The sequence below is a fragment of the Semicossyphus pulcher genome, unplaced genomic scaffold, assembly GCF_022749685.1.
Source record: "Semicossyphus pulcher isolate SPU_LCO1_2020_fin unplaced genomic scaffold, fSemPul1.0.p SCAF_24, whole genome shotgun sequence".
Taxonomy (NCBI): domain Eukaryota; kingdom Metazoa; phylum Chordata; class Actinopteri; order Labriformes; family Labridae; genus Semicossyphus; species Semicossyphus pulcher.
This window is the reverse complement of record NW_027211698.1, coordinates 16,099,492-16,123,106: the sequence shown is the minus strand read 5'-3', so window position 1 is coordinate 16,123,106 and position 23,615 is coordinate 16,099,492. Positions and strand designations below refer to the sequence as shown.

Below are 23,615 nucleotides of genomic sequence, written 5' to 3'. Positions count from 1 at the left end.
TCAAAGCCTGGAGAGCTCTCAGACAGACGCCGGGGGGGACGGCGGGTCCAAATTACCGAGGTCCTTTGTTTGACTAAGATCGACTCACAGTGACTTCAAGAGGCCTGAGTCCAAGAGAAGCACCTGTAACGCCTCGTCTGTAAAGCTTGTGAACATGGACCACAGCTCCCAGCGTGAGGACGACCTGAGGTAGAGGATTCAGGTAGCTCTGAAGTGCTGTGGTCTTTGGTTCTTATCCAGGCCCCGTGAAGCTTTGGAGGCAGGAAGGGAAAAACGTGTGAGAAACACCGTCAGAGTCTCTGGCTCTGTGGATCAGGAACATCGAGTGCTGCCAGGGAGCGCTGAGGTGGTGGATTCAAAGCCAGAGCGAAGTCTTAAAGAAGCGTTCAATGATTCAGGTCGACGGAGGACGAGTCTAAGAAAGACGAGATTCTTATCGAGGTCATGTGACTTCTGAAGGCCGGCGTCCAAAGGAAATATTGAGAAGCTCTAAGACAGAAGCTTCCAGCACCTCTGTGTGGCTCACGTGTTTATGGAGGAAGAGGACCGATGAGAGGTCCCTCGTTTGATCCTAACCCTTGAGTCGTTCAAAGAACGACAGGTCGAAGATCTGGACCAAAGACTCGGGCAGAAAGAGGGCCGCTCTGATGACCTGAGGTTTGTTACCAAGAGCTCGTAAAGAAAGTCTTTATTTTTGTCTTCACACGTTTCTGAAGTTTAACTGAATCAAAGGTACAAAAGGTTTGAGAAGGGCTCCAGTTGATCGATGAAACAGGCGCTAATGGTTCTGGTGATGTCACATGATCAGGATTTAAACGGTTTCTACGACTGTGAGGATCATTAACTGTGAAAGAGAGAGCACCCTGATTCACTTCACCAGCACGAACGACTCCATAAAACCACCTGAGCCATGTGATTCATTCACCAGGCTGGAACCACACACACACACACACACACGCACGCACACACACACACACGTACACACGCACACACACACACGTACACACGCACACACGCACACACACACACACAATGTAAACGTTGGCTCTTACCCAGTTTCAGGTGAATGACCTGAAAGAGTTTTCAGTGTTGAGAGGAAATCTGTGGTTCCACTGTGTTCATGTTCAGACGACATGTGACAGAGTTTATATCAGGAAGAGCCACACGCCACACTTCCTGTTTACATACCCCAAAGCATTATGGGACTACGTACAAAGACTACTAATTAAACTAATTAAAATGAACTTGTTGCATCATCAGTTTCTGATATTGATCCTTTCTCAACACACTGTTAGCTAGCTAGCCTTAAACAGATCAATACGCAGAGACGAAGGTAAACACAGGTGAAGGTAATAAAAAGACATTATTTAAAAAAACAATCAAATGTTCTTTATTGTTAAAAATCAATACAGAAACAAACATGTAGAAAAACATGGACAGCACAGCCTCACGCTAACATACAGTCTGTACAAGCACTTTTATCTTAATGGGGTCTGTACAGTCAGGGGCCAGGTGACAGGTGAACAGCTTGTAACCAGGTGGGGGTTGGTGTCGGCGGTTTGACAATATGCAGCACGATTAGCATTTAGCTCGTAGCTCAGACTGCAGAGAGACTCACTCTGTAACTAATGCTGAACTGTTATTCTCTTAATCCTGACGCGTGAGAGCCAGTTAGCCACGGACACAGTTAGCCTGTACCCTATCTGCGCTAACCTAGCTAACCCTGTTTGAGCTAACTTCCCATACGTCGCTCAGTGGGACGAATCATTGCTAAAAAACGCACCTTGATACTAGTTTGACGGACAGGTAGAAAGAACACCATTGATAGAACGGACTGTTGTTTCATGCTAGCTCTTCTTTGATCACGTGCATTCAAATGATCAATATAAGTTTAGCTAGCTCTGCAGCTGCATCGCTAGCTCTCCACTGATCATGAAACATTCAATAAGAGGAAACTTTTACGAGCGGCGTCTTTATGGGAACACCACGTGTACTCTGTTGGTTCTCGATCAGGGCCATAGAAACAACTGGCTAATGCTCTAGTCCTGCTAACCAAGCTAGCCCTACTTTAGTCAAGTAAAAATACCACACGAGACACCCGGCGTGTGTGTTTAATAAATCCTTTACGTTTTGAGTTCAGAGACATGTCCACGTTGGATGAGATGCCGCCTTGTTAGCTAAACAGCTATGGAAACACTTAGCCATAGCTCACTGTTAACCAGATGAGCTAGCTTTAGCACGACGCAACAACAACGAGAGCACATGATCGAGCTGCTAAAGACAAAAAGTTATGTTGACGGAAATGTATTAAAAAAATACATTCTCTGCATATACATATAAAACATCTCTGATGTGCAAACTGCAAGTGAAGAAGCCTTTCAGCTTCGGTACGAGACGCGCTCCAACACATCTAGTGTCAGTGAGCGTCCGTCAGTGGAGCAGAAGGACAGAATGATGGATATATAGAACATATGTAACAGGTTGTTATAAAGTTAAATTAGTTTCAGGGTCTACGGGCTCACGTACTCAGAGCATGAACATGCATGAGGCAGAAAAAATCCAGCAAGTTTATGACAAACTCTCCGTCTGTTCGTTCACAGCCACCAGTACACGACTGGTTTCACTGGTCAGCTGCTGGTTCTGATGAACAGACCTGTGTTCATATGAAGCAGGACAGTGACTGATGAGCACCTCTGGGCTTTACAGGTAAACACTTTGGTTTGATTGACAGGAATGAGCTGGACTGAAAATGACGACGTGTTTGTAAACATCTCCAGCAGAGAAACAGCAGAAGCACCACATCCCATAATATCCTGTGACTTCTCCAACAGAAATGTAATCAGACCTTTTGATAAATAACATCTCAAGTTATGAAAATAGTTTCCAGGGAGCCAGCTTCCCTTTATGAACACAATAAAACATTGCAGAGGGTAACCCACCTCCATGTAGGCTCCTCCTCTTCTACCACTTTCTACCTTGTTGCTTGATAAATAGTAAAGATGAGGCATGTTTACATATTTCTCGTTGCTAATTCCCTGACGAGTATGTCCTGTACATGTTTTTACAGCACTGGGGAAGGGATGGGCGGAGACTCCTGCTGGTGTCGCCCTCCCAGCCTGGACGACGCTTCCTCCTCGGGGCCTCTCTGAGAACCTTCAGTCCTTTCACCACTTCCCGGGGATGGGCGTCCCACACTCGTACCATGACACATAGTTGATGTGGGAGTGGCCTCCTATCTGGCCGAAGTGGACGGGCTCCTGACGCACCGCTCGGTAGAAACCTGGAGCACAAGAGATGTTTAGTGAGATCGGATACGTAACACCTGTTTCACCTGCACAATAACCAAAGCTGCAAACGTCTGCTGTCAGGATCTGAGAAACGGGTGTTTACCGGGTCTGGACTGCAGCTGGTCGGATCGAAGCTGCCGGCCCGTCCTTCCATCCAGGAACGAATCGACAAACTGACAGTGATCCTCGCCAAAGCCGGTCTGATCACCGATGTTGTGGAATTTACCTGCAAAGAGAAATCAATAGAAACAATCAGAACATGACAGAAATGAACATGAGGCCCACATGAGTGCATCTGGATCTATTACAAGTCGAGTAACACGAGCATTAGCATTAGCTAGTTAGCTCCTCTGCAGCTCCAAATGAGGTGAAGTTTTTTCACTGTTGTCAACAAACCTCGGAGCCTCTCACAGACACTCGATGATCTGTACTCACCGTTGAGCGAGTCGCTCAGGTAGATCTTGTACCTGAGCGAGTTGCACAGCTGGACGCCCACAAACTTGCGGTACCAGGTCCTCTTCACGTACTGTTTGCCGTGACAGTCGGAGTACGAGTCCGTCTTGAAGGGAAACTGGGTCCAGATGGCGTCTTTACCTGCACAGACAGGAAGTGTTGGCTCCACTGTACAGGTGACCGTCAATATGCTGATGACACTGTGCTGTCACTGCTCTTACCTGAGACGTTCTCGCTCACACGCGGGTCGGCTGGTTCAAGGAAACAAAAAGAAACATCTTGAAAGATCGGAACCAGAACTTTTGGACGTTTGTAATTTTAGCGGCTTTGGTTCGTTAATTATTCACAACATTCGGACACGAAGATGAGACCTTGTACCTGACTCTGTGTTGAAGGACACCGGCTCACTGGGAGGACCTGAACCCAACTCGTTCTTTGGCTTCACCTTAAACTCATAACTACCAAGACACAGAGAAAGACAGAAATATATGAACCAATCACAGAGCAGACACATCCAGAGAGCGCTGAGAGCTCCTTCTTCTTTGCACCTGTATTTAGTCAAAGATCTACGACGCCCTAAAGACGCCCTAAAGACGCCCTAAAGAGTCATAAACTCGTTCACCACGATGTAGAATAACAGCTCGGAGCGCCTTCCAGTCGTCCACACGTGCCAGATTTCCTCTCCAAGCATCGTCCTTCATACCAAATAGTTTTCCCATACCCAGGCTCATTAAAACCTCAGTGAGCGTGACGGACAGACTCTGCTTATTTTACTCTCTGAACGTCTGGCTGCAGCGCTCCGGGTTGACTCTGTAATCGCTCCACTGCCTCGGTGTGTTTGGACAGCTGAAGGCAGAGCGACCGGAGCGCCGCCTGAGCGGGGAACAGACGACGCTTTGTCAGGAACATTTCAGGAGGTGCAGCAGACGGTCTAACTACACAGAGAGAGGTAACAGCTCATTCTGCTCTGAGCAGGATCAACCTGTTTCTACAGCCCTTCCCCAACAAGTCGATTCCATGTCAAACATACCTGCTCTCAGGCTTGAGGTTCTCCACGGCCGTGTGAGTCTGGTCGGTGGTCAGGATGGAAACCTGCTCGCCGTCGGGTCCTTTAGTGGTGGAGATGACTTCATACTCTGAGGAGAGGACAACAAAGTCGAGTTCGGGTCAACAGAACAAGAAGACGCTCCAGCACCACCCAAACATTAAAACATCCGTCTGTCTTTGTACCCGTGGTGTCGTTGTCGGTTTTCTCCCAGTCCAGGATGATGAAGGACGGGCATCCCTCTACTGTCACCACGGTGAGGTTGGAGGGCGGAGACTTGGGCGGAGCTGTCACATTGGCCTCGCCACGTTCGTCCCCTGGGAAGTAGTTGAGGGAGGAGGTGATGGAGCAGGGCTCGTCCGGTTTCTTTCCTGTCTGGTAGATGACGTGAGGAGCTTTAGGAGGGGAGAGGGTTGATTAGTCACCTTTTGATTGATGTGAAGTTTCCGATGCCCCTTTGAATCTGCATCCACTCACCAACATATCGTTTCTTGCCCAAAGCATCTACGTCAGAGGCCGGCTGGGATTTAAACAGCTCGGAGTCCTCCCAGGTCTCCTGTCGACTGGCTGAATCAAGAAATGTATAAAGATGAAGTTTAGTTTTACAGGTAAATGTGACTCGTGGGCGTAAATGTCTAAAGAGCTTCCGATAGTTCTCATGAAATCGACCGGCCCATTCTGCCACAGGACGCTCTCACTGATGCTGTTCAAAATACAGTTCGGAAGACTGTCGGGCACATTCACACTGCATGCTGAGAGAGAGCCTTCTACAGAGCGTAGTGTTCGTAGTGTTAGGGTTGAGCGCTCGTACCGGCGGTCGTCGGAGCGGCCGTGCTGGTCTGTTTGCGCTCCTGCTTGGTCGGCTTGGCGGTTGCTGGAGGTAGTTTGGGTTTCAGGATGGGCAGTTTGTCCGTCTGCTTGAAGTTGTTGACTTTGTCTGATGGAAACATGTCAGCAGAGAGGAGGATCAGAGACCTTCATGAAGAAACAGACAGAGACACTGAACACATGTTGATCTGTGGCTCTGACCGGTGTCTCCAGGTTTGCCCACCAGGTTCGGTCTCTTGTTGATGGGTATGGAGGGACGAGGGGGAGATCCTGGAACAAAGAATACATTTCACACATGATCTTCACCTGCAGAAGATTTGACCTGATCACAGTCAGACAGGTGAGCAGAGGAACGCTCCGGTGACACGCGGACACAACGTGCTTTCATGTGTGTTTTAGAGTTCACGTGACAGAAACGTCTCAGAGTCAGCCATGTTTCTGTTCCTGTCTGAACACGGCGAGGAGCGACACGCTAACAGCCGCTCTATTATTAGCTCTGTTTTCTGCTCGCTAATCGTCTGACGATCTGTTTCCTTCTGCTGAAGTAAACTCAAGACTCGTTCCCAAACACCAGATGAACCTGAACATGAACAATCCCGTGTAACTCGTGTGTTTGTGTAAAATCCTCCAAAGACTGAAGTCCAGAACCTGCAGTTAATTACCCCCCCCCCGCCCCCCCGCTTTAGGAGAAGCCAAAATTCTTGACAATCAAGGCGCTGACCCGCTTCCAAAACTAAATGGAATAAATGCGGAGCCAGAAACATGAAAGATGATGGAGCCCTGAAACGTTTAGCTCGTAGCATGAAACGATACAGACGCATTCCTTTCAATCAGCTCCGTGTAAACGTGTACGCAGACGGCCTGCGGAGCCTGCGGAGGCTGCGTTGGGATGTTATCTACTGCTTTCTGACGTCCTTATATTCAACAGTTCAACAAACAGAGACGTGCTGTGATTACGACCCACGCTCAGCTGTGCCTCTGATTACACTACGAGACGCAATGAAACAAATATTGGTTTGATTTCTTCTGTTCACACACAAACAGTCTCAGTGCTCAGCTAACAGCAGTTTGTGATGAAGGCGCTCGCTGCACGCCATGCTGCCCTGTTTGCGTGAGGGCTTTCTAAACACAACGACATGTCTGAAGCTCATCGTGCTCACGGTGCTCGCAGTCAGGCAGGAAGCAGAGGCAGAAGCACATGAACCGCGGACAGGGACATTACTAAGAACCGGAAAGGTCGAGCCCTGTCGCCGGGTTCATCACTCAGTCATTACCAACTGTTCCTTCGATCAGACGCTGCTGAGGAAAGCAAGAAGCTCTGCAAAGTGAGGCTCTGAAAAAAGCAAGCTAACAATAACAGAAGCGATACTCTGAAAAGTATTTTCCACAGGCTCGGCCAAAGCTTCTGGCCAAAGCTTTCAAGCTGAGTTTATTTTTAAAGATTAGCCCCGGGACACCTCACACGACCAAACCATGCAGTCCTGGCAGAGCAGAGCGACCGCAGCGCCAGGCAGCACACGACATCAGCAAGCTCTGGTGCAGACGGGCAAAACGTTACCAACCATGAAACCGCTCCTCTACGGCGGGACTCGAGCGGCTGTACACATCGGGGAACTCGGACTTCTTGTCCTCCAGCAATGAGTTGTTCACTGCAGCAGGAGAGGCACTACTCTTAACACTGGGCTCTGTCTTTAGCACCTCGACACCTTTGGGTTAACAGATCTGTGAATCGTCGACGCTAAAGAGACCTCCAGCTGTTCTGCTGGAACAGCTGGAGGTCTCAGCAACTTAACGTGCCGAAGACAAAGCACCAAGAACACGGGCCGACCACGCACACCATCTCTCAATCTTTGAACTTTGACCCCATGTCCACCTGGTGTGAATGTGCTATCTGGATCATCCAGACCTCATGTGATGGTGGTCTGACTCACGTTGTCATTGGATCTAATAACTTCCCAGCCATGTCTGACAAACTTCCTGCTGCTCTGAAGGTGTTGTGCAGGTGTTGTGGAGGTGTTCTGAAGGTGTTCTGGAGGTGTTCTGGAGGTGTTGTTCTGAAGGTGTTCTGGAGGTGTTCTGAAGGTGTTCTGGAGGTGTTCTGGAGGTGTTCTGAAGGTGTTCTGAAGGTGTTGTGGAGGTGTTCTGAAGGTGTTCTGGAGGTGTTGTTCTGAAGGTGTTCTGAAGGTGTTCTGAAGGTGTTATGGAGGTGTTCTGAAGGTGTTCTGGAGGTGTTCTGGAGGTGTTATGAAGGTGTTCTGGAGGTGTTCTGGAGGTGTTGTTCTGAAGGTGTTCTGAAGCACAGAGACTCTTCTGACCAGTTCTTAACCCGTTCTGATTTTAAAATATCTGCTTCTTGTTTTGTGTGGACGGTTTGAAGAGTTCTGGAAACACCTTCAGAGCATGCGGACGGTCGGCCCGTTTCTGAGAAGTGAAAGACGAGCACGTTAACTGAGTCTGACCAGCAGCTCAGGAGACTCTCCTGTAAGACCAGAGTCAGCTGACCAGTGGCCAATTAGCACTCGTCCTAACAACTAGCATTAGCAAAGTTTACCTGTAGTCTTAACAAGTTCAAGGTAATGTGTTCCCCAGATTTCTAAAGTGAAACGTCGACATGCTTTCACGTGTCTCTCTCTCCAACAACATTCACATTTAAAGACGTCCGTAGGTGAAGGCTGACTTTATGTTTTTCTGCTGCTTCTTGAGAGAAAAATGAAACGTAGAGTTTCACTCTGAATGTTGCGTAACGAGAAACAATCTGTTGAAACAATCAGTGAAATAGAAAACAGTCTGCATGTGGGAGAACAACTGGAAACCCCGACCACAACCTCAAACCCAGACATTCAAGCACCCCCCCACCACCAGCACATGGAGCACAGAGTGACATCATCTGCGGCTGTGACTGGACTTATGTAACCAAGTCAAATAATCAAGCTCCCACTCCAGCATCACTTGATTATTTGAAGAAGTTCTGGCCAGAAGCTGAAACCTGCAGAAGCTGGAGGTGAGACAACAAACCATGTGGGACAGAAGGCAACATGAACATGAACGGACAGACCGATGGATGGATGGATGGATGAACATTCAAGTATTAATAAACACAACGAATGGAGACAAAAACACCAACATGAGCTGCAGGCGGAGAGGCTGCAAAGCGACTGAAGGGTTAATGATGGAACACAGAAAGACAAGCGAAGTCTTTTTACCCAGTCGAGGTCTGGACCATAAGGCTGGTCTCGGTGGGGACAGGCCCCCCCGGTGCGGCTGTCCGTTCACTGTAGGGAGAAAACCAGCGAGTGTTACGAAGGGAAAGACGCTGCCTCTGAAACCTGAACCGCTCATGAGAACAACCGTCGGAGTCCTGCTGGAACGGTTTGCTAAAGACAGTCAGATTCAGACAGGAAGACATGTTCAGGTTGGTGTTTGAATCTTCCTGAATGTCGACCTTTGACACTTCAGCTTAAAATGGACTTGGTGGTTGTTCACCTGAGAGGTTCATTCAGCAGCTCAGTCAACAGACAGAAGGACTGAAGGCAAAGAAGTCAAACTGTTAACAGACAAAGACAAATTCAACCTTTGGATTTAAAAGAAAGTTACAGGATCCACACACGTCAGCAGCAATGTACCTGTACAGGTAGGCACTGACAAACCAGTGCTCAATCTAAGGAAGAAACCAGCGCTGCGTATGTGACACATCTTTACCTCACATTACTAAGTCGTGATTGAGAGCATTGATTATTGATTTCAGGAAACACGGATGTTCTTGTGTTTGGTTCACACGTTTTGCATTTGTAAGATTTATAACTGTAACTGTTTGCAGATGACACTCTTATTTCTTAGACACGGATCTGCTGATAACGACAAACAGGAGAACGATGTTACATCGAGTCTCTGTTTTTAAAGCAGCAGGTAACAGAACGGAGCGGAGCTGTTTGGCTGTATGCAGACGACACTTTGACTTTCACTGACGACCTGCACAGAGCTGATTGGACGTGCGGACACATATCTGTCTCAGTCTGCAGCTTTATTTAGAACATTCAGATCTGTTGTGGAAGATCACCAATCACTGTGTTTCATGGTTTAATGGAGAGTGCCAGCTTCCACGACAAACGGGGAGCGATGGCACATGTTGATGCCTCTGGGTGCACAGAGGTCGCACTGAGAGTGTTCTCAGTCGGGTTTAACAGCACTGTTTTTCAGATAATTTAAGGGGAGATCGCAAACATTCAAACAGCAAAGTTTCTTTCCTGAAAACTTTTAGTCCAGATTTGAAAAAGAAAGTTTGACTTTATATGAAGCGAAACAAATGAATCTTTGATCTGAAACGACTCACTGATAAACACTGTTTCTGAGACACAGTGAACTGAAAACATACAAGAAAGAACAAGGAGGATTACCCCCGAGTATCCCAGAGGTGGGGGATGAGTTACTGGGTCTAGAGGACGAGTAGGGCTGTCTGAGGCCATTAGAGAAGGGGAACAGGGGCTTTCCTGATGCAGGCCTCATGGATCTGACAAGCGTGGTAGCTGCCGGGTGGTAGGGCTGAAAAGGCAGGGGTGGAGACAGATTTCTTTTGCTGTCTTGACCTAAGAGATCAAAAACAGTTGCAGGACCTCAGTTACAATCTGATCTTGGCTTGATCTAAGGTGCCAGTGAAGCGAGCTTGCAGCAGCCCTGAGCAGTGATGTTAGTGATGGAGGATCTGACTGTAATGGACCAGAGCTTGATGGGATCATGAGAAGTCTTGAAGCGCTCACAATCTTAAGAAACCACAGTCATTAAAAGACAACCATGACTGTAAGATTGTGTGCAGCATGCAGACATTGGAGGCCATGAATGTGTTTCGATGGTGCATGTCCTGGAGCGAGCAGCCATTCCTGTGGACAAAAACGTCACTGCACATTTCTGAGGAAGCACACGGACAGCAGACACAGACAGAAGGAGCAAGACTGCCTCTGATTGCAAGACGCAGTAAGCGTTTCATGAGGTCATTATTACCCCAGTGGCTAGTTTTGGCTCTCTCATTGGCCAGAGCGGATCTCAGCAGCGATGATTCGTCCTGTGATTGGCCGAAAGCTGTGTGGGAGAAAGAAGGTTTAACACCACGAGCTGGAAAGAGAAGAGAGTCCTCAGGCTGTGAAAGACAAAACGTTTGACACCAGGAAGTTCAACATGAGAGAGAACACCTTGAAGAAGTTGGAAGATTAAGAATGTTAAAAAATAACTTTAAACTAAACACATCCGCAGACGATTCTGTGCTGTATTTGTAGGTCACACAGACTCTTTATGATTGAACCAGTCAAATCAACATTTCTGCTTCACTCTGGCCAACCGGCCGACCAGTCGAGCGACTGATACCACAACAGTCTATAAAGACTTTCATGGCGGCCCCACAGGGTGCGAAGGGATTATATTTGTGTTCTTCTTTGCAGATGACACACTTCCTGTCATGGAGGTCACACAGTGAGACTCGAGAGGTGCAGCAGGTGTTTTTAACTACAGGGTTAACTGACCGGTGAACCTCTGCTTCTCTCAAACAGGCCAAAAGAAGTCAAACATAAAGGGGAAAGCTGAAGTTGGAAATTACCAGCAGGGTTATGAGGCTTCTCGGGTACATTAGTGGGTGCCTTAGTAGTCTGCCCCTGCTGTGAGTCACCCCCGGAGCTGAGCTTAAGGAGGGGGGAGGCTGTGGTGGAGGCAGGAGGGGCTTTGCTGGGCAGGAGTGTGGGGAGGGCAGCAGTGGGATCCGCTGGTCGCTGGCTGTCGTTTCTAACAGTGTTTCCTTTGTCTGGGGCGAGAGAGGAGAGAGGTAGGTGATGATGGGATCATCAGGTCTGATCTCAGCAGGTCGGATCGATGCTACATCGTCCACTTTCAGACGTTTTATTTACTTTAAAAAGAAATGTTCAGGTGTCATCCCAAACATCAAATCAGCTCCAGACATGATACCCAGCCCTACTTGCTAATGAGATTCTCCAATTGGTTAACAAATGTGATCAGGTTTTGGTCCCATCATCTTGTACCCGAAATACAGAGAAGTCTGGAAGACATTGTACATTCACAGAGACACGCAGAGCGGACAGGAGCTTCAGGATTCTGCAGAACGACTTGTGTCGTCTCTCCCTGATGGGAGAGTCCGACAACGTCTGCGCCTGAACGTGTCAACATGCAGTCCTGTCATGCAGACTGATCGAACATGGCAGCGACCTCATGAAGCAGCCACAGGGAGGACTGAAGAGAGGGACAGGTGGACAGACAGGGACAGGTGGACAGACGGGGACAGACAGGGACAGGTGGACAGAGAGTGCTCGCTGTGACTGAACCCGTCTCTACCTGCTCAAACACTCAGGTCATAGTTCACTGAACTTTCTGAAACCTTCATTTCTCTTCAGACGTCCTCGAAGCTTAAACAGTTTTTTCATGTAGCAGCGTTTGTTGAAACTTTGCGCACATACAGGAAACAATGAGCTGGCCCCATATATTTAAGACTTGATCTCTGCTGGAGCAATCATTGCCTCGTGCTGATTGGCTGAATGTTGAACCTACTTTAATCCTGTTGGAGCAGCCGGCGTTACAAACCAGTTTAACCACCAGCTGACCGGCTCCAACAGCTAACTAGCTGGCTAGTATGTTAGCAGTTAGCTTGTCAACTAGCCTCTCCAGTAGTTGCATCTTCATCTAACTTCTTGACGTCTGAGTCGTCACAGTCGTAGTTATCATAATAATCTGTGATGTTCAGTCTTTGAGCGCTTGAGAACGACAGGAGAACAGACAACAGAACATTCCAGAGTGACAGAAGAACAGCAGAAGAAGAACTGTGACGGCTTCAGGAGCAAGAGTGAAGCATCGTTTGGGTCACATGACCTTTGGCAGCGTGGTTTAAATAACGAGCAGTGGCTGCGCTCAGGGTGGGCGGGGCAAACCCAACCTACTCGAAGCACCTGACCTTCTTCTCCATGCCTGGTATCGACTGTTTAACTGAACTTAAGGCATGCTAGCATGCAGCCAATCACGACAGCTGCACGTCCCTGACCCCGCCCCCTCCCAGGTGCATGACTGGACTCAGCTGAAGCAGGTAAAAACAGGCTGCAAATGAAGCCGATGATTAAAAACATGAACGAGCAGCTTTTGTTTTTACCGAGTGACACATGAGCTGACTGAGGCTCCGCAGAGCCGGGCAGAGGTAAAGTGTCCTGGTGGCCTTCAGGTGGCGCTGTGGGGAATAATGTGGTTCATTAAGAGGAAATACATTTCAAAATAAAAGCGGTGAAAGGAGAGAAAAGGATGACGGGTTTGTCTGGAGGTTTCACAGAAGCAGCGCAGAGATGGTTCGACTGCCGAGAGATCAAACTGAGCTGCGTGAGAAACATCACGGAGACGTTCAGACGCTCCGAAGCTTCACCGACACAATACAGTCATCTGTTTATATACAGTATAACTCTATTTATATGTATATGTACTTATACATAACTGTCTCTGTATATATACTGTTTATATCTGAGAGTGTCTCTCACTCAAACGTTTCAGCCTCACACGTTCGGGCAGTTTTCGATCAGTCGAACCGTCTGTGCTGCTTCTGGGTCAGACAGTGTCTGCAGACCTGAATGAAGGAACAGAGTGTGACAGGAAGTGATGCGTCTGTGTTGGTGGAGGAAACAGGAAGTAATAATCACCAAAAGAAGTGCGAGGAGCTCCGGGGAAAGCCGGGTTTTTGAGCAGAGGGAGGCGAGTCCTGTTGTGCAGAGCTGCCGACGAGTCGACACGAGACACAAATAAAAACAGTCGAGTGTTAAAATAAAGATTCATGTTGTCACAGAAAGCCATTTGAACTTTGACCTGACCTTTGAAAGAGTGTGATAATTATGGATCAGAGTCCTTCATCACAGCTGTTCAGGTTTAGATAATATCAGTTCAGACTCTGGTGAAGCTGCTGCTCGGCTTTGATTCAAAGCTTTAGAACGTCAATATTTTGGGCTGTTCTCGATAATAAACAAACTCTGAGCTGAATCCATGATGAGCTGCTGTCAGACCTGCGTCTCTGTCTGAACCTGATGTTTGGGATGTTTCTGGAAGCTTCCTCCTGCAGAGCTTTGAACCGGCCTGAACATGTGCTGACGTCTGTCACACCTTTAATTCTTTCTTTTATTATCAAGAGAACAGATGGAGGAGGATTACACCTCTGCACACACCTGCTGCTCAGCTGTGAGGCCGAGACGGGGCGGAGACGCTGCCCGAACACGTTCACAAACACGCTAAGAGCATTTCAAAAGCACAAACTCACCGAGACGCGGAGGGAAGAGGGCGTGAGGTCCCAGAGGCTTCTGGAAGACAAGAGAGGACACAGTTGGACTACAAGTCCCAGAATGCACTGCTGTGAAAATCAACCAATCAGAGAGCTTCAGATCCTGTTAATGTGCAGCTTCGATCATTCAGAACCAAGTTATGAGTCTGCTGAGGCTCATGGGTAATGTAGTTTTAGCTTCACTTTGACATTTTCACTTTGACATTGGCAGCCGCAGGCTTCCGTAGCTCAGCTCAGTAAATCACGTTCAAGGTGATAAACTCCGAAACAGGAAGTGTGTTTCGGATCTTATCGTCTCACAGGGACTCTAACACGACCTCGACCTTTGACCCCTCACAGAACAAACACACAATGCCGGAGATGTGCGTCATACGACACCACACACGTGCAGAGGGCCACAGGAAGCCAGCATGACGGTCCTCTGGTTAAAGCACGCTTTTATTTTGAAGGCAGGGAACGACCGAGCTACAGACACCGACATTAGTCGTGTGATTGTCCGAGGACAGGTCAGTTTAAAGTTATCATATCCTGTGATGTCACTGATGATGTCAGCAGGTCACTCACCAGCGGCTTGGCGAGAGGGTTTCGCAGCTTGAACGGCTTCTGTGTGTTTTTATCTGAAAGAACAAAAGAAATGTGTGAAAATGAAAGCAGAAAATCTGTGTTTGATTTAAACATTTCTTTGTAAGACTGCGGACGTCTAAACGTTTGGCAGCAGGAACACGCAGCGTCACAAGAGGTCACAGACTGCGTGGTGATGAAGAAGATCAAACTGTAAGCTCTGTCAGTCTCCTTACTGCCCATGTTGGTGTTGTGGATGACCGGTTTGCTCCACATGCTGCTGCGGTCCTCCTTGTTGGAGCGGACGCCGAACTCGTACGGCGTGTTGGGCTTCAGGTTGTCGACGACCGTGTCGCTGGTCGGGCAGGTCTGATAGATCCACTTCCTGTTCCTCTCTCTGTAGCGGATGGTGTAGAACCTGAGGGACGGTCACAGAAACACTCGTCAGCGAGACGTTTGGATGGACGTGCAGAACAAACAGGAAACACTGCCCGATGTATAACCGGCCTCAGAAGTAGTTTATGCTAATGTTTAAGCTAGCAGCTGTTTCCTTCCACGTCCATCAGACACAGAGAGTCTGTTATTACTTGTGGGGTTCCTCAGGGCTCTACTCTCGGCCCTTTTAAAGGCTGATATGTAATTACAGTTTCACTCACAGTTACTGCTGAGAAACACAAACAGCTTTAAAAACAACACAAATAATCCACGAGAGGATTTTCTTCTGAACATTTCAGCTTCTGTCGTCTTAAATCAAATATCTGTCTGTCTGCACTCTGATAACACCAGGGACGGTTTACTTCCTGCTCTGACGGGGCCTCCTGTTCACCTGCCTTCACCTAGTCATTTTTTGAACCCTGAGCATGTTTGTCAGAGCGAAGGGTTAAAAACAGGTTAGTAACTGTTCTGCTTTAAATAACAGTGTTTTGATCTGAGGCTTTATTTTGACACATTTTGGGGTCTTAATAATAAAAGGTCTTAAAACGTCCGATGGCTCCGACTCAGGCTTTCATGGTGGAACAGAGAGTCGGTGTCACTCATCACACGGGCGGTTCAGAGGACATCCATCATCCTGATTGGCTGCTCAGAGAAACAAGCTGTGGACACTTTGTCACTGGTCGTAAACAAAGATGAAAGCAGGCAGAGGCTTTCATGTCGTCTAACAGAGTCTGTATGAATGTGTGAATGATGAACGTGTGAGGAGCCTTCACACGCAGGGAGCCGTCTGGTTTCATCACCGACAGACGTGTTCCTGAAGGCCTCAAACAAACAGTCCATGTCTTAACGTTCGCTAACGAAGCGCTAACATTGGTCAGTAAGGACATCAGAGTGTTCTCTCTGTCGTCTGATTAAACCCCGCCCACTTTCACACTGCTGACCAATCACGGCATGGCGTGTCAGATAGTCGGCTTCAGAGAGTGACAATAGCTTGAATGTTTGAAGGTACGATTCTGACATTGTTTAGGTTGTTCACACCTGCTCTCCCACGATCACACCTGATCATCACTTGATCACACCTTGCCCCCCCCATCCTCACCCGTCCTCCAGACACTCGTCCATGATGTTCCCCTCGTACGGCGTCTTCAGGTAGTTTCCCCAGGACAGCAGCACGGCGGTCGGGCTGACTGAGCCGATCACCAGGTGGAGAGGCTTCTCCAGGTTCACCTTCCCTGTGCACACAGGTGAGACAGAGTGAGACTTCCTGTCCGCCTGAGAAGCTTTACAAACCAAACAGGAAGTGGGGGCGTACCTGTGCAGTGTTTCTTCACGTTGTTGACAGGGATTGGCTGGACGGCCACCAGGTACTTTGGCTCCGCGTCTGAAACGACATTCAGGTCGATGATTGGACGATCAGACGGAAGGACTTCCTCTCAGAGCAGGAAGTACACAGGTGATGTTTACACAGTTTATATTAATAAAAACAGGCTCCTCTGTTTGAAAGCTGTTTGTCCCAACATTTCCCAGAGCCCCTGAACACACCATCGTTTACATCAGAAACATTAATCAGGTGTTGAGTCCTGAACGCTTCGTCTGAAGCTGTCCCTGAACGCACCGCAGAGCAGAACCATGTGGGGAATGTTACACCTCGTTATGGACACGTGCGGCCATGATGATGATGTCATGACAGGTATTAAAACGACCCCCACAGCAGACACACACACACACACACACACACACACATGTGAACCATTACAGACTCTGAGTTTAAACAGCTCAAAGTGAAACACTCACAGCTGCTCCTCATCACCTGAGTCATTCAGGAGGCTCAAGTTTCTCTACACCCCCCCCCGACAGACACACACGCACACGCACACGCACACACACACACACACACACACACGCACACACACACACACACGCACACACACGATGTTGTTTTGTCCTTTTATTCTGAAAATCACGCTTTTGTTTGCTCACTTTATTCTGAAAATCCTGCTGTTGTTTCCTGTTTGTGTCGCTCTGCAGTGCTCTCCTCCCACACCAGACCTCATGCTGATTTATCTGATTTTAAGACAAACAAAGTGCTCGAGCTAAACAAACAGACTGAGACGTTTGTTTCTTCTTCTGCTCTTCAGAGCTTCAAACACGGACAGGTGGAAACATGCCCCGCCCCCCCGCTTCCCCTCCTGACCTCATCAATCACCTGTGATCACCTGTAAGAGCAGCAGAGTCACTGTTTGTCTTCAGGTCATCGCTCTTCTCTCCTCTGTTTGCTTTTTTCTTCTCGTCTTTCTGGAACATTCATCAGCTCCATTTGTCCTGAAGGTCAGGAGGTCAAACTCACCTGAGAGCGTTTTGATTTGAATGTTTTCTTTAGTTCTCGTTCACGTCGTTGCACGCCGACTGCTGATCACTCTTTTGATCAACGTCATGTTTAATCTTCGAGCTTCATTCTCTTTATTTTCTGACGATGTTGAAATTTAAACATGTTTAAAAAGGTCCAAAGTTTGACTGAAGTTTGGTGTAGAAATCTGTCATCTCTCAAATGAACTGATTAATTGTTGACTTCTCTTAAAGAACATGTTGAAGCTGATCCTTCGGTAGAAACACACGAACCGTTTCCCTGCAGAGGAAATGATCGAGTTTCCACGTTTGTGTCTCGTGTGGCTCAAAAAACCAAAACCAGCAGCCGCCGGCAGCGTCGGATTTAAAGAGTCAACAATGCGGTCGATCCTCCCGAGCGGCTGATGGATGGTTCCTCTAAGCAGGAAGGTAATCACCACATGAAGTGTTTAAGAGCAGCCCTGACACCGCAGCCCCGCCCACACGCTGTGATTGACAGATGGCCTCGGGGCAGGAGGAGCGGTGACGAGAGACGAGCGCCAGAAAGAAGAAGAGATTAAATTAAGTCCTGAAAATAAACCGTGTAGGTCTGTTTGTCATTAACCTCTGGACCTCATGCACCCACAGAGCGGTAAGTAAACACATCATGGATGTCCAACTTTCCCAGCAGTGCTTGAACACACCATGAAACATAATGCCATAAAGAAAACAATATATAGAAAAGTCTTGTGAAAAGTTTGATGAACTTTGGGGCTGTTGGGGATCTCTGCACCAAACTTCAGCCACATTTTGACGTTTTTTACTCCAGTGAAAATAATGGCTTCCACTGTCGTCACAGCTCAAAAGACTTTAAGAGAACAGAAGAGAAATATGATACGTTTTGAACGTCTGGTTTGTTGGTGAGTTCAAACCGACTCTGCGGTGAAGAACAGAGAACAAACCTCTTCAGCTTCATCTGATAAAAATCAAAGGAAAACCATCAACTGTCAGCAACCAAACTCCTGCCAAACTTTAGACGTTTTTCAACAAAGTACAAAGAAAAATTCAGCTTCACGAAAAATATCCCGAAGACCACCAAACCTCAGACGTGTTTAGACATTGCACAAAACAAATGTGTTTGCACAGAAGAAGAATGTCAAAGCTCAGATCCGCTGTGGTCATGACCTGTTTTCAGCTCCGAGGTTTGGATCTCTAACATTCAGAGACGTTCGGCCTTTAGTTCACATCTTTACACACTTTACAACCTAAACAAGAAAAGCACCCACCAAACCCCAGCCAGAAACAGAGGGTTTTTAATATTTCCTCTCCATAAAGAAGTGAAGCTCTCTCATTGGATAACCGTTGAAGAAAGTTTTCATCATGTGGCTGAGAGGTGTTCTGTCCACCAGACGTTTTTAAATGAACCGCAGAGTTAATCTGTCAGCTGTCGTCAGGAAACAAACAAAGAGGTTTGAGCCAAAGTTAATCATGCAGAGAAAAATAAACCTCGAAACAGTTTACAATTTACCAGCACCAAACCTCAGCCAAATTCTGACAGGTTTAAAGAAAGCACAAACCTTTTGTGTATGCACTGACGAATGAAAACAAATGAGGCTCATGTAAGCGCTCACGATGTGGCTGAGTTTCACCTGTCCACCAAACTTCAGCCAAACTTTGGACGTTTTTAAACAAAGCTGCAATAATTTATCTCGAAGCATGCTGAGTGCAAACAGAGCGCGTCTCAGGAGAGCGCGGTGATGAAGGACGACTTTCAGCAGGATTTCTGTTAACCCCTCTCCCGATACGCTCCCTTAAACACATCACAGCATCATAACTTTTAGTGTTTTTGTGCTGGGGGATAAAAATTGTTGGCGGAGCTTCAGAAAAAGGATCAATGCCACCTGCTGCTGCTGCTGCCGAGTCCTCGGCTGCTCAGAGCTTCTCAAGTTCTGCTTTTCCCCAAAGAGCTTCTGCAGAATCTCTCCGTTTCCCAGTGAGAGGGTTTGGACATGGAGCTTTAGTGGTCACTTTCACAGAGACAAACACACAATCCTGCATGTGCTGCAACATATTTCATGAGAGCTGCTGTCAGTCTTCAAACTGACTGAAACGTCTCCGAACAGCTGCTGCTGATTTATGTTCCCTTTATGGCCGTCCAACATCAGCTCTCAACTTTGACCCAGAACGTTTCTTCTGTTCGGATCGGAGCCTAAATCATGAGAATGTAAGGAGGTGCCGACCTCTCCCCCAGACTTCAGCTGTGGGGGCATTCTGACTCAGCATCCAGGCCGGGGTAAAGCAAAGGGCCGAGGTCCTTCAGCTCCATGACCGAGAATTTAAAGGTTTTTAAAGATATCACAGCCGTCAGCTCTGCACCTCCGTCACAAAACCATCATCATCATCTTCATCATCATCACCCCCCCCCCCCCCCCCCCCCCCACACACACACACAACAACTTCTAGCAACCAAACCCCAGCCAATTTTTGTGCATTTTAACACCTAATCATGACACACAGGAAGTAACAGGCTCAAAATAAAAAGACAATAAACCATTTTCTGAGATGTACAGAAGCCCAGAGAGGACACACGTGAAGTCAATCCTTTAAATTTGTTGTTTAAAGATCATTAAATATAATCAAACAAAAGATTCAAACGAACATAATCTTTATTATAGAGATACAATGTCCTCTCCAGGCCTCCGTAGACTCCGCCCCCGCCCCTCTTACCCAGCTCGGTCTCGTACGGTTGTCCGTTCTCGGGCAGCGGGATGAACTGTTTGGAGAACATGCTGCTGCCGTAGCCCAGAACGTACCCCTCCAGCTTCACGTCGGGACTCGGACGCACGAACTTCATCACGATGGTGTCGCCCGTGGCGTTGATCCGCACCTTCATGTTCTGACGCCGCACTGAAGAGGAGAAGAAGAGGAGAGGACGCAGAGTTACAGGTGAGGTCAGCAGGTTACAGGTGAGGTCAGCAGGTTACAGGTCAGCAGAGTTACAGGTGAGGTCAGCGGAGTTACAGGTGAGGTCAGCAGTTACAGGTCGTGTTGACCTGACCTTTGAGTGTCTGGATGTGAAAACAAGAAACGAACACGTTTAACACTTTCAGTGAGTGATGTGTTCGTGCTGCCCCCTGCTGGACAAACCCTCCTCAGTGCAGCTTTAACGTGTGTGTGTGTGTGTGTGTGTGTGTGTGTGTGTGATGCTGTTTCGAGTGTACCAGCTGGACCTGGTCAGTTCAGGACAGCAGAGCAGCTGATCCGGCTTGTTGCTCAGAAACCTCCAAACAGCGAACAGCCCCCCCCCCGATGACATCAGACCACCTCGTCGCTCTGAACAGTTTGATCGTCTTACATAACTTTTAAAAGCTCAATGAGATACAAAGATCACAGGTTATATCATGAATTAGCCCCACCCCCTTCCCACCGGGCGAGCAGCACACCTGCCTGCACGCCTCGCTGCACCGCCTCAAACACCGAAAACACTTTAACACCATTCGACAGGTAAAGACAGAACCTGTGTTCTGTCCTTTGTGCAGATGCTCTGAGTCACACGCGAACACTCACCTGCACACACACTGAGCAGCTTCACCTGAGCTGCAGGTAAACCCTGCTCCCTGACTGTAAGCATGTCATCAGTGCTGCTGAAGGCAGAAACAAACAGAACGACGTGTGCTTTCCACGAGCAGCACGTTCCTGTCACGTTCCTGCGTCTCAAGCAGCTCCTCTCTGCTCGGCTCTGCTGCCCACACGAACCACGAATAAAATGTTCAAACTTTTTATCTTTTTAACGTTTTTCTTTTTCAAAAACAAACTTTTCTGTTTCAGCTTTTTCTGAATATTATCATTTTATTCCTGGAACCTTCTGGACCCTGCAGGACCACCTGTTAAAGTTCTCCTGTTCTATGTCACATCATTTCCCCGCCTCTTCTTTGCAGCCCACGTCTCTGTATCTCTGTATCTCTGTATCTACGCCACACGTTCGATTCCCTCTCTGACTGACTGAGTATTCATGTCCACTTGCCTCTGATCCTCTGTGCCGGGGTGCCGTTGAGCAGGACGGTTCCTCCCAGCAGCAGGACGAGGACCCGGAGGAGGAGAGCGATGCCCGCCATGACCTCTCAGCTTCAGGAGACAAGGAGGAGGATGATGAGGATGATGAAGAGGAGTAAAACGAGGATAAAAAGGAGGACAAAGAGGATGATGAGGAGTTGAAGGAGGTGGAAGAGGAGCGACCAGGAGCTGCACAACTTCACTAAGCCTCTCCCTGGTTGGTCAGTCGGTCTTAGGACTTGTTCAGCTATCGGACGTCCTCGCTGTGGAGAGCTGGACCACCACCACGCCAGCATGTATAGCCTCTGCAGGTGGGCGTGGCCAGGATGACATCACTCTCCTCACACACTGTACACTCCCGCCTCCCTGTCTCCCTCCCTCCCTCCCTCCCTCCTTTTCTTCTCTGGACCTCAAACATGAACCCTTTTCTCTTTTTTTGTCTTTGACTCTCTGGTTTCTTCATCATGTACACCCCGCCTCCTCCCCCCCTCCTCCCCCCCTCCCCCCCTCCCCCCCTCCTCCCCCTCCTCTCCCCCTCCTCCTCTTCTTCATGTGTTGTTTTCCAGCGGGCTTTGGCTCTTTGACACTTTATAATTCAGTCCTGCAGACGTTTGCCAGCAGAGCTGTGGAGGAAACATAAAGAGTGATTAAAAACATGAACAGAAACAGAGTGTTCTCACTAAACTGTTTATGTTTCATCGGCTGCTCGAATCAACGTTTTCATTTCTGTGGACGACTCAGAAACTTGTGTCACCATCAGCATGATGCTAACGTCTGCAGAAACATTAAAGCTACGACTGTAGCATGCTCCTCTGTCTCTTTGTGTCTCTTTCTGTCTCTTTGTGTCTTTGTGGTGACTTTGTGTCTCTCTGTGGTTGCTTTGTGTCTCTGTGGTTGCTTTGTGTCTCTCTGTGGTTGCTTTGTGTCTCTGTGGTTGCTTTGTGTCTTTGTGGTGACTTTGTGTCTCTGTGGTTGCTTTGTGTCTCTGTGGTTGCTTTGTGTCTCTCTGTGGTTGCTTTGTGTCTCTGTGGTGACTTTGTGTCTCTGTGGTTGCTTTGTGTCTCTGTGGTTGCTTTGTGTCTCTGTGGTTGCTTTGTGTCTCTGTGGTGACTTTGTGTCTCTGTGGTTGCTTTGTGTCTTTGTGGTGACTTTGTGTCTCTGTGGTGACCTTGTATCCCTGTGGTTGCTTTGTGTCTTTGTGGTTGCTTTGTGTCTTTGTGGTTGCTTTGTGTCTCTGTGGTTGCTTTGTGTCTCTCTGTGGTTGCTTTGTCTCTCTGTGGTGACCTTGTGTCTCTGTGGTTGCTTTGTGTCTCTGTGGTTGCTTTGTGTCTTTGTGGTTGCTTTGTGTCTCTGTGGTTGCTTTGTGTCTCTGTGGTTGCTTTGTGCCTTTGTGGTTGCTTTGTGTCTCTGTGGTTGCTTTGTGTCTTTGTGGTTGCTTTGTGTCTCTGTGGTTGCTTTGTGTCTCTGTGGTGACCTTGTGTCTCTGTGGTTGCTTTGTGTCTCTGTGGTTGCTTTGTGTCTCTGTGGTGACCTTGTGTCTCTGTGGTTGCTTTGTGTCTCTGTGGTTGCTTTGTGTCTCTCTGTGGTTGCTTTGTGTCTCTGTGGTGACCTTGTGTCTCTGTGGTTGCTTTGTGTCTCTCTGTGGTTGCTTTGTGTCTCTGTGGTGACCTTGTGTCTCTGTGGTTGCTTTGTGTCTCTCTGTGGTTGCTTTGTGTCTCTGTGGTGACCTTGTGTCTCTGTGGTTGCGTTGTGTCTCTGTGGTTGCTTTGTGTCTCTGTGGTTGCTTTGTGTCTCTGTGGTTGCTTTGTGTCTCTCTGTGGTTGCTTTGTGTCTCTGTGGTGACCTTGTGTCTCTGTGGTGACCTTGTGTCTCTGTGGTGACCTTGTGTCTCTGTGGTTGCGTTGTGTCTCTGTGGTTGCTTTGTGTCTCTGTGGTTGATTTGTGCCTTTGTGGTTGCTTTGTGTCTCTGTGGTTGCTTTGTGTGTCAGTGGTTGCTTTGTGTCTCTGTGGTTGCTTTGTGTCTCTGTGGTTGCTTTGTATGTCTCTGTGGTGACCTTGTGTCTCTGTGGTTGCTTTGTGTCTCAGTGGTGACCTTGTGTCTCTGTGGTGACCTTGTGTCTCAGTGGTGACCTTGTGTCTCTGTGGTGACCTTGTGTCTCTGTGGTTGCTTTGTCTCTCTGTGGTGACCTTGTGTCTCTGTGGTTGCTTTGTGTCTCTGTGGTTGCTTTGTGTCTCTGTGGTTGCTTTGTCTCTCTGTGGTGACCTTGTGTCTCTGTGGTTGCTTTGTCTCTCTGTGGTGACCTTGTGTCTCTGTGGTTGCTTTGTGTCT

General features: G+C 48.0%; 1 protein-coding gene across 5 annotated transcripts; it reads right to left on the bottom strand.

Moving 5' to 3' along the window:
• Positions 1-1,372: 1,372 nt before the first annotated feature.
• Positions 1,373-21,566, bottom strand: abi3bpb (ABI family, member 3 (NESH) binding protein b). Of its 5 annotated transcripts, XM_069675580.1 has the most exons (24): positions 21,258-21,566; positions 19,961-20,140; positions 16,221-16,289; positions 16,008-16,140; positions 14,710-14,891; positions 14,477-14,529; positions 13,892-13,931; positions 13,284-13,355; positions 12,749-12,823; positions 11,198-11,398; positions 10,609-10,686; positions 10,008-10,196; positions 8,817-8,885; positions 7,176-7,262; positions 5,815-5,883; positions 5,597-5,722; positions 5,263-5,352; positions 4,971-5,180; positions 4,771-4,876; positions 4,119-4,198; positions 3,962-3,991; positions 3,723-3,881; positions 3,391-3,513; positions 1,373-3,280 (listed from the first exon to the last, which is right to left on the bottom strand). In XM_069675580.1, the coding sequence occupies exons 1-24, from the start codon at positions 21,346-21,348 to the stop codon at positions 3,165-3,167; spliced, it is 2,628 nt and encodes an 875-aa protein (XP_069531681.1). In that variant the 5' UTR covers positions 21,349-21,566; the 3' UTR covers positions 1,373-3,164. The 5 variants fall into 5 exon arrangements, with proteins under 5 accessions (XP_069531681.1, XP_069531682.1, XP_069531683.1 ...); XM_069675581.1 differs by lacking the exon at positions 7,176-7,262; XM_069675582.1 differs by lacking the exons at positions 10,008-10,196; positions 10,609-10,686.
• Positions 21,567-23,615: the final 2,049 nt, after the last annotated feature.